General features: G+C 32.5%; 1 protein-coding gene across 1 annotated transcript; it reads left to right on the top strand.

Moving 5' to 3' along the window:
- Window positions 1-694: 694 nt before the first annotated feature.
- On the top strand, window positions 695-1,417 carry LOC111692279 (general transcription factor II-I repeat domain-containing protein 2B-like). The gene has a single exon (XM_023456197.1). The coding sequence runs from the start codon at window positions 695-697 to the stop codon at window positions 1,415-1,417; it is 723 nt and encodes a 240-aa protein (XP_023311965.1).
- Window positions 1,418-11,383: the final 9,966 nt, after the last annotated feature.

Raw genomic sequence — 11,383 nt, 5'->3', positions numbered from 1 at the left:
GTAAGTAATTTGTTTCTAACTAAAAATATATGTGTTTAATTACGATTGTCTTTTGTTTAACATTGTTTGAGATTACGAACAACATGCAAGCCACCGAAGCTGGTAGACATAGTGTTGTTTTATGTTTGTTTTAGATCAGGATGTCATCAGGAAAAAAACGTAAAGTTAACACGGAATGTCGAACATTTAAAAATAGTTGGACTGAAACCTATTTTGTTATAGAACAAAATGGGAACATACTGTGCCTCATATGTCATGACAAAATATCAGTTTGCAAGGAGTACAATATTAAGCGTCATTACTCTACAAAACACGCTTCTAAATACGATGAATACAAAGGTCAAATTCGAATAGATCGTGTAAATTCGTTAAAGAAAAATATGACCGGTCAACAGGCGATGTTCAAAATACCAAAAGAAAACTCCGAGACAGTTACAAAAATTAGCTTCATGATAGCAGAAGCCTTGCAAAGCGAAGTAAACCCTTATCGGACGGAGAATTTGTCAAGGAATGCTTGGAGATATTTACGTCGGTAGCATGTCCGGAGCATAAAACACTAGTTAAAAATACAAGCTTGTCACATCAAACCATAGCAAGAAGAATTGATGACTTGGCCAAAGATATCGAATCCTCTCTAAAAACACAACTAAAGAAATGCGTTTTCTATAGTTTTGCTCTCGACGAAAGTACTGATATGTGTGATACAGCGCAGTTGGCAGTATTCGTGAGAGGAGTGACAGAAGACTATGCTGTGATTGAGGAATTACTTGATTTGCGTTCGATGAAAGATACAACCACAGGAAAAGACATCTACGAAGTAAAGAGTTGCATAGAAAAATATGAACTTCAAATCGAAAATCTTTGCGGCTTGACTACAGATGGTGCACCAGCAATGACAGGAAGAACGAATTGTTTTGTGGCTCTAATGCGCAATAGCATCACACACACAATCATACAGCATCATTGTATTATACACCAAGAACAGTTGTGTACAAAAGTACTCGAACTGAAACCCGTGATGGATAAAGTAGTGCAGACAGTCAATTTTATACGCGCAAGAGGCCTGAATCACAGACAGTTCCAAGCATTTCTGTCTGATGTGGGTTCAGATCACGAAGACATCGTGTACTTTAGTCGCGTTCGCTGGCTCAGCAGAGCAGCCACACTGAAGCGATTCTATTTGTTGCTCGATGAAGTAAAGATTTTTCTTGAAAATAAAGGCCAAGAAATTAGTTTTCTAACGGATGAGCAGTGGTTGGCTGATTTGGCTTTCCTGGTTGATATAACTAAGTCTCTCTCTGATCTCAACCTAAAACTGCAAGGAAAAGATCAACTATGCTCGCAGATGTATGAACATGTTCAAGCTTTCACTAAGAAGCTCATATTATTGGAGAAACAGCTGGAACAAAACAGTTGATTCATTGGGAGAATTGGGAGAAATCAAGAGACATTGGACTTGACCAAGTACGCGTCATTATTGCAAAGATTAAGGAATGAGTTTGATGAGATTCGAAGACTTCAAATCACAAATGCCCAACATGAAAGTCTTTCCGTTTGATGTTGAAATTGAAAGCGCCGGACTAAACCTACAATTGGAATTGATTGAAATACAAAGCAACTCTCTTCTAAAAGCGGCATACAATGATTGCCTTCCAAATGGATTGATTGAATTTTACAAAAAGTATATTAGCCCCAACCAATATCCAAACCTTATCAAATTAGCTCTTCAACAAATTTCCTTATTTGGCAGTACATACACTTGCGAACAGCTTTTTTCACGCATGAAACATAATAAATCAAAAACCANTTCTAACGGATGAGCAGTGGTTGGCTGATTTGGCTTTCCTGGTTAATATAACTAAGTATCTCTCTGATCTCAACCTAAAACTGCAAGGAAAAGATCAACTATGCTCGCAGATGTATGAACATGTTCAAGCTTTCACTAAGAAGCTCATATAATTGGAGAAACAGCTGGAACAAAAGCAGTTGATTCATTGGGAGACCTTATCTTCCAGAAATCAAGAGACATTGGACTTAACCAAGTACGCGTCATTATTGCAAATATTAAGGAATGAGTTTGATGAGATTCGAAGACTTCAAATCACAAATGCCCAACATGAAAGTCTTCCAAAATCCGTTTGATGTTGAAATTGAAAGCGCCGGACTAAACCTACAATTGGAATTGATTGAAATACAAAGCAACTCTCTTCTAAAAGCGGCATACAATGATTGCCTTCCAAACGGATTGATTGAATTTTACAAAAAGTATATTAGCCCCAACCAATATCCAAACCTTACCAAATTAGCTCTTCAACAAATTTCCTTATATGGCAGTACATACACTTGCGAACAGCTTTTTTCACGCATGAAACATAATAAATCAAAAACCAGATCATCCTAAACAGTAACACTTCTAAAATATCAGCGGACATAGATACACTGTGCAAGCAAAAATGATGTCAATCATCTCATTAGGATAATTAGTAAAACTAAGGCTTTATTTTTTAATACATGGAAAATGAAAATTATCATTGTACTTTAGAGATTAGTAGAGTGATTACTTAAAGTTAAACCTTCACTATTGGGCATTTCTTTTGGCCCGCTACGGTTACAAAAATACTAAACCTGGCCTGAAGTGGTAGCTTCATCCACTTACTTCAAGATCTACGTCTAGGAGCCTAAACAAATAGATCAGGACGGCGCGTATATTTTGGTAGTTAAGGAAATGATAAATAAATATATATTAAAATATATATCTGTGAATATATGTTACATATACAAAAAGCCATTTAACATTAAACTGTACTTCTATAAAATAAACCTTGAAGAAGATATTCCTATTTAATTTAAAGCAATTTATATAACAAGAAGAAATAGTAAAACCCCCACATTACGTTTGAATTTTAATTTTGTACATTTGTATACTAAATTATTATATTAATATAAGTTATACAATTATTACCAAATACGGTCCACATAAACTGTTTGTCTTTGTTTATATATTTTGATATCTAAACACCTTTTATGCATAAGACTATGTAACGTCTAAACTTCGCATTACTAATCCAAATTTGTAAACGATAAAGGATCCTTTAAATAGCCAGATCGGACCTCATCGTCTGTGTAAGAATTACGCTTGTAGCTGTAACTGATAGTATTTAATAAAATGTTTCCAACAAATAAATGTGTTAAGAATCTACTCCACGAATTACATACTTAACTGGCGCAGTCAGTAGGATAGTGCACGGTATTAGAAGACACCATTGAGAAGTAAGAAATTGTCCAGTGGAACCAATTCCAAATACCGGTGATTTTGAAGTCTTAGGCGCTATCAACAACACTTTGGAGAGACCGAAGATATCCAGCTATTTTCCCTGCTGAGGTCACCAAATTAATTGGTAAGTCTGTGAGTCTTCCCATGTTCTTATTCCTATAATTAATACCTGTTCAAGTTCTGTACAACTTTTCTTTACTCCTAGAAAATTTGACTGAATATCAATTTCTAGTTAGACTTGATAAAATTTTGATTTTTAATGCAAGATTTGCTCGAAAGTATAAGAGAGATAGAAACAATGGCAAATCCAAATTATCAAATGTTAAAAATGTATATTGATGCTATCCCAAATTTCGATAGGACTCCATCATTACTAAATGATTTTATAGAGGCATGCGATGGCCTAATAACTAGTTATTCTAAGAATAATAATGAGGAACAAAATAGATTTCTCTTGCGAACCATAAAGAATAAGCTCCATGGTCAAGCATAAATAAATATATCAACAAGATTAGAAGTAGAATCTTGGCTAGATGTTAAGCGAATTTTGATTCAAACATTCGGTGACCCTCGCGATATAAAAACGTTACAACAGGATTTAATTCATTTAAATTATAATCCAATACTTGAAACAATCAGATGAGAATGTGGAAGTAAAAAGAGCCTTAAGCAAGGTATTCCAAAAAATTTGTTTAGATACATATGTTAGAAATCTACCATTTAATTTCCAACAAATTGTTAGAACTAAAGAAATAGGAAACTTAGAGGACGCAGTAATATTCGTTTCTAAGGAAGAACAATTTCAAAAATACAAAATATCTATTGAAACAAGACCTAATACCAGTTAAAATCATAATAACCAACATTTACAACCTCAGAGAAATAATTATTCACCACAAAATAATTGCCAATCTCAAAAGTTTCAATTCCCCTATAGACAACCTTTTCAAAATCATAATCAACCTTTTCTAAATCATATACAACATTTTCAAAATCATAGACAACCTTTTCAAACCCATAGACAACCATTTCAAAATCACCAAAGACAATATTGGCCAAACCAACCAATTCTCATTCAACCTCAACCTATAAGACAAAACTTCCCAACTAACAAACAAATCTTTGGACAACAAAAGTCGACAATATCCAAAAATATTCCTCAAAATAAAAATTTTAGTCCTACACCAATGTCCGGCGTTACAACTATTAATTCAAACCAATTTAGAAATGGCGCAGAATTTAATAAAAATGAGGCAGATATAACTCCACCGGGATCGTCTTACAATAACGGAGGTACGTGATCAAGTTTCAGTACTTGCGGACGAAGGACATTTGACAGAAGAACAATTAAATGAATTATATATTCCCCCTCTTAATTATACCGAATATGAAGGTAACGAAAGCGAATTTTTAAACCAAGAATACGATGATGACAATGAAGATTGGGACGCAGAATTAGATCAAAATTTTCAAAACGGTCATTTAAATCACAATCCCACTTAATACCCCAAGTAGAATTAAACACAAACCTTATTCATAGTTCACTTCCATATATCCAATTAATAAACCCTCCATTAAAATTACTTTTAGACACAGGCAGCTCGAAAACTATCTTAAAACCCAACATAATAAAAAAATACTTTCCCAACAACATCAAAGTAAATCCCATACAAATCAAAACAGGATCAAGACAAGTCACAGTTAAACACCAAGCTTGTATCCCTTCTTTCCCCGTATTCAAGCCTTGACATTATTTTTTTTGACTTTCAAGAGTTCTTTGATGGCGCTTTAGGCATTGAAGACATAAAAAAATTACAGATCGAAATTTAAAAAGTGTTATTTACAATAATTATTTTTCACTACCCATTCACTATCGACATCCAATAGCCCACTCAAAAAAACAAATGATAAATTTAACATCTAACCAAATTACAATGATAACTCTACTAATTGACCTGTGACAATACAGAATTATTAATTAATGAATTAAAAACGGATAAATATTATTTACCTACCACAATAACTAAAGTAAACAACGGAAAGATATGCTTCGAAATTCATAATTATGACACACAACATAATTGTGATAATTGTACATTTTGTCTTCATGATGAATTGTTAAAGAATTGTAAATCTTTCACAGTTCCATTTTTTATAGGTATGACAGTGTCTCTAATCTTCTTTCCGCTGCTTTTATATATTATATTTGTAAATGAAAAAAGAATCATAAAGTCGATTATTTATCTATGGACACTATGTATTAATAAGAAAAAGCAAAGGAAAGAAAAAAGGATAGAGAAATTGGCAGATATGGTAGAATTGCAAGTACGGAGAAAACAAATATCAGATCAAATAGAGCCAACGGAAGGAATTGTTGAAAACAGCATTGTAACATCTAAACACCATGAACTTGACCCCACTCAATTACAATTCACACCATTATCGAATTACGAAACATACGATTATAGACTTGCTGACGAAACCTCTAGTAATAACATTAATCTAAAAACCTTATTAAGAACGGATCATTTAAACAAGGAGGAAAAACAAAAATTAGTACAATTGTGCAATAAATATTCAGAAGTATTTAAGAAACCTAATAAAGATTTAAGTTTTAGCAACACAGTAAAACATGAAATCGTAACAAAAGATAATTCTGCAATATATACAAAAAGTTATCGTTATACTTATGTTCATAAGGAGGAAGTAAACAAACAAATATATGAAATGCTAAAGAACAAAATAATAAGACCTTCACAAAGCATTTGGTCTTCACCCATTTGGATAGTCCCCAAAAAATTAGACTATAGGAAACTCAATGAAAAAACCATTGATGACAAATATCCTCTACCTAACATCACTGAAATTTTAGATAGGTTAGGTCGTTGTTCTTATTTTTCCACGATAGATTTAACGTCAGGCTTTCACCAAATTGAAATGCATCCAACTTCTGTAGAAAAAACAGCATTTTCAATAGACAATGGCCATTACGAGTTCATCCGTATGCCATTTGGGTTAAAAAATTCTCCTGCTACATTTCAGAGATGTATGGACAATGTCTTGAAAGATCTACAGAACAAAATTTGCATGGTATACATGGATGATGTAATAGTATTTTCAAACGGATTACAAGAACACTTACAAAACCTCGTACTAGTATTCATTTAAAAATTTAATTGGATACGTCAGAGTTCTTACAAAAAGAAGTTGCATTTTTAAGTCACCTTGTAACACCAAAAGGTATAAAACCTAATCCGGACAAAATCAAAGCAATCGAAAACTTCCCTATTCCTAAAACAATCAAAGAAATAAAATCATTCTTAGGATTATTAGGCTATTACCGAAAGTTTATCGAAAACTTTGCCAAAATTACTAAACCTGTGACAAAATGTCTTAAGAAAACTGAGAAAATTGAATTCACTAAAGAATATTGCAATTGTTTCCAACTTTGCAAATCATTATTAACAAACGACCCCATATTAACCTTTCCAGACTTTGCAAAACCATTTAGTCACTACCGACGCTTAAAATTTTGCAATTGGCGCAGTTCTTTCCCAAAACAATAAACCAATAAGTTACGCTTCACGTAGATAGGTACCTTAAACCCCGCGGAAGTCAATTACTCAACAATTGAAAAAGAATTATTATCAGTCGTTTGGGCTTGTAAGACTTTTAGACCATATATACAGGGTGATTCATTAATAATGGGACAGAGCTTAAGGGCATGTTGCTGACCTCAAAATAGAGCGATTAAGCCAAATATGCCTTATCCGAATGTTGTTCCTTTTCGATCTACAGGGTGTTAGAGTTGAAAAAATATTTTCGATTTTTTAAAATATCTTGATCATCTTTGAACGGATTGTCTTGAANACAAATATCCTCTACCTAACATCACTGAAATTTTAGATAGGTTAGGTCGCTGTTTTTATTTTTCCACGATAGATTTAACGTCAGGCTTTCACCAAATTGAAATGCATCCAACTTCTGTAGAAAAAACAGCATTTTCAATAGACAATGGCCATTACGAATTCATCCGTATGCCATTTGGGTTAACAAATTCTTCTGCTACATTTCAGAGATGTATGGACAATGTCTTGAAAGATTTACAGAACAAAATTTGCATGGTATACATGGATGATGTAATAGTCTTTTCAAACGGATTACAAGAACACTTACAAAACCTCGAACTAGTATTCAAAACCTTTGCAAAACATAATTTCAAAATTCAATTGGATAAATCAGAATTCTTACAAAAAGAAGTTGCATTTTTATTGGGACACATGGTAACACCAAAAGGTATAAAACCTAATCCGGACAAAATCAAAGCAATCGAAAACTTCCCTATTCCTAAAACAACCAAAGAAATAAAATCATTCTTAGGACTATTAGGTTATTACCGAACGTTTATCGAAAATTTTGCCAAAATTACTAAACCTTTGACAAAATGTCTTAAGAAAACTGAGAAAATTGAATTCATTAAAGAATATTGCGATTGTTTCCAACTTTGCAAATCATTATTAACAAACGACCCCATATTAACCTTTCCAGATTTTTCAAAACCATTTGAAGTCACTACAGACGCTTCAAATTTTGCAATTGGCGCAGAACTTCCCCAAAACAATAAACCAAAAAGTTACGCTTTACGTACCTTAAACCCCGCGGAAATCAATTACTGAACAATTGAAAAAGAATTATCATCAGTCGTTTGGGCTTGTAAGACTTTTATACCATATATATATATAGAACAAAATTTACCATCTATACAGATCATAAACCACTACGATGGTTATTCTTTTTGAAGGAACCAAACTCAAAACTAGTCAGATGGAGACTTAAACTCGAAGAGTACGACTATACGATAAAATACAAAACGGGCACACAAAATAAAGTAGCGGATGCTCTAAGTAGAATAAAAATGGAATGTAATATAAACGAAAATGATAACTTCAGTACCCAGGTACAATGTGATGACGATATTGATACTTTATTTGAAAATATATTAAATGAATCCAATGATACACTAACTGAAATAACAAATGAAGAATTAGATATGTTAATACCACCAAACAATCCTTCAGATAATCAAACCGTTCATACCAGCCAAGAAGAACCAATGTTTTCAATCCCTTAGACAGAAAATCCTCTAAATCAATATAAAACACAATTAGTAATAACCGAATCCAATACTACGCCAAGCGAAATTTGTGATTCCAAATTCATATTTAATAAATTCCGTCATCATGTAACTCTCAGAGCAAATTTAAGTGATGAAGAAACATTTCGATTTTTGAAACCGATAATTAGCCTTGATCACTTGTTTTAAATTTTCAACACCAGCAATAGAAAGAAAGATTACAAGAGTCTTACGAACTTCTTTAAAACACCATCGTAATACAAAATTGTTGATATCTAATAAAATTCTAGATGATATAATTAATGAACCAGAACAACAGCAAATAATAAAGTACCACCATCAAGGAAAAACATGCCATAGAGGAATAAAAGAAACGGTTAAATCTATTAATAAAAGTTATTATTGGCCTAACATCCAATCAGATGTTACTAATTATATAAACACTTGCCAAACATGTCTTTTATCTAAATATGACAGAAACCCTCAAAAGATAAAATTACAAATTTCAATTACTCCTTCTGCCCCTTTTGAATAAATTCACATAGATACATTTATTATCAACAAACATCATTTCCTGACAATTTTCGATCCATTCTCAAAATTTGGACAAGCATATTACCTACAATCAAAAAACAGTTTAAACATCATGGAATTATTATTACAATTCATATCACACATGGGTATACCTCATAGGACAATGGAACAGAATTTAACAACCAAATTAGAAAAGACTTGCCTTTTACATAAGATTGACTTGCACTTTACAACTCCATACCATTCAAATTCAAACTCTCCAGTCGAACGATTTCATTCTAGTATCATAGATTCCATACGTTACCTTAAACAAGAACACCGGAAACCAATTAAATATTTAATGACCCTAGCAGTTCTATTATATAACAACTCAATCCATTCAATCATAAAAATGACTCAATTCGAGGTCATACACGGATCAAAGATTAATCCTTTTGATTTATCACCTCACTTAATAGTAAATCAATACACTAATCAACATAAAGAAAACTTACAAACTTTACATGAACAAATTAAAAATAGGATTGAAACTAATAAAAATAAAACTATCGAGAAACGCAATCAACAATTTGCAGACCCAGAAACAGTTCACACTGACCAAACTATTTTCATTCGTACGGAACCTTGTAGACCAAAAGACTATCCTGGATTTAAAGAAACTACTTTATTAGAAGATAAAGACAATAAAATACTAACAGAAGCCGGGATTATTCGTAAAAATAAAGTCAGAAAAATCCGAAAAATTATAGAAAAACCTTGGTACAGGACAATGAACTCCAACCTATTGATCCTCCACCTGATGACATTAACAATCATCCTAGCCGAAGATATAACCTTCGATCCGGTAGATAGTATTGCTCTATTAAAAAAACTCGGAAAAACAACACATATTGTTGATCGCTATCATACATTCATTCATAAATTAGACTTACACCCATTATACGAAGCTTTTGACAAAATACGATTACTAATAGACCAGAATAATTTACGAAACAGTTCATAAGGTATTTCAGAATCCCTAATTCATCAAGAAGAAAACATAATAACCTGGTAAGACTTTACCAGGAATTTAGAAAGTTCAGGCCAATCAAAAGAAATAAAAGAGGATTCTTTAATATTATCGGAGACATTAATAAACAATTATTTGGCGTTGCAACAGAAAAGGACATCGAACAATTTGATTCAAAATTTGAAACTTTATTAAGTAATGAAAAAAAGATAGCAACTGAAGTCAATTCACGCACCTCATTATTAACTTCATTTATGAACAAAACAACATCATTAATAAATCAAATCAATTCTAACAATAAGAAATTAGAAGACAATCTAAAATATTTTTCGAACTATGTAAACATTAATTATCAGAGACAAATAACTATCAATCAATTAGAAATAATATTATATTACGTACAACAAATCGAATTAACGATAACCTTTCTTCAAAGAAATCAGATTAGCTTCTTTTTGCTAAGTCTAAGAGAAATAGATGACATGATCACATACTTAAGGACTCTATATCCTCAAAGTGAGATTCCCCATTTCAGGAATGTACAATCTTATTACAGTTACTTTCAAACAAATTTATACTTTAACGATTTTTGTTACTATATCTCAATACAGGTCCCTATATTATCTAAGCAAACAGAACTTGAATTGTATTATGTCACACCTATGCCTCTCCTTAATGTTACCCTTCTTGAATACCCTAAATACCTTATCATTGACTCACATGACAAATATCAATGGTTAAATGATCAACCAAACAGCATCGAGGAAATCAACTACTCTTCAGATGTGAAATTTGAAACCAGTCCAGATTGCCTAGTCGACATATTTCGACGAAGGAAATATCCTAGAAACTGCAAAATCACGCAAGTTCATTATACAACACCTTATGTACTTCAGTTAAAGTCATCAGACTACGTCATAATTGTATCAAAAGCTATAACGATACAGTACAGTTGCAGACAAGGAACGATCGACACAAAAACCATAGTAGCCAGCACTAAAATCATCATGATACAAGGATGTCACTTCTCAATAAATGATAAAATCTACGAATATGAAGACCCTATCATTACTAGTACGACATTCTTTATACCAACCATAAACATAACTTCTTTTCCAATGGCCCCGTTAAGAAATGTCCCATTGAATGATCTCTACCAAAAAGAAAACCTCTTCCAAAACGTTTACGTAGAAGATTTTAAAGAAATACCCTGGCATATTAATTATTCTTGGATAATAATGATAGGTAGTTATTTGCCTTATTCTCATAGGCCTACTTTATGTATACATTTGGAAACCAAAGACGAAACCCGGTCTAGCANTTTCTTCGTCGGCAACAAAATGCTGACCCTACATTTTATAATAAAATATTATTTACGGACGAAGCTACATTTACCCGGCGCGGTGTATTTAATTGGAGAAATAGCCATTCC

Source organism: Anoplophora glabripennis, unplaced genomic scaffold, assembly GCF_000390285.2.
Source record: "Anoplophora glabripennis isolate ALB-LARVAE unplaced genomic scaffold, Agla_2.0 scaffold1269, whole genome shotgun sequence".
Classification (NCBI taxonomy): Eukaryota; Metazoa; Arthropoda; class Insecta; order Coleoptera; family Cerambycidae; genus Anoplophora; species Anoplophora glabripennis.
Note: the sequence above shows the minus strand (reverse complement) of the source record. Positions and strands in the feature narration are given on the sequence as shown.

What these genes read in the sequence shown, in the direction of transcription:
- LOC111692279 (XM_023456197.1), top strand. Translation starts at nt 695, where the DNA reads ATGTGTGATACAGCGCAGTTGGCAGTATTCGTGAGAGGAGTGACAGAA.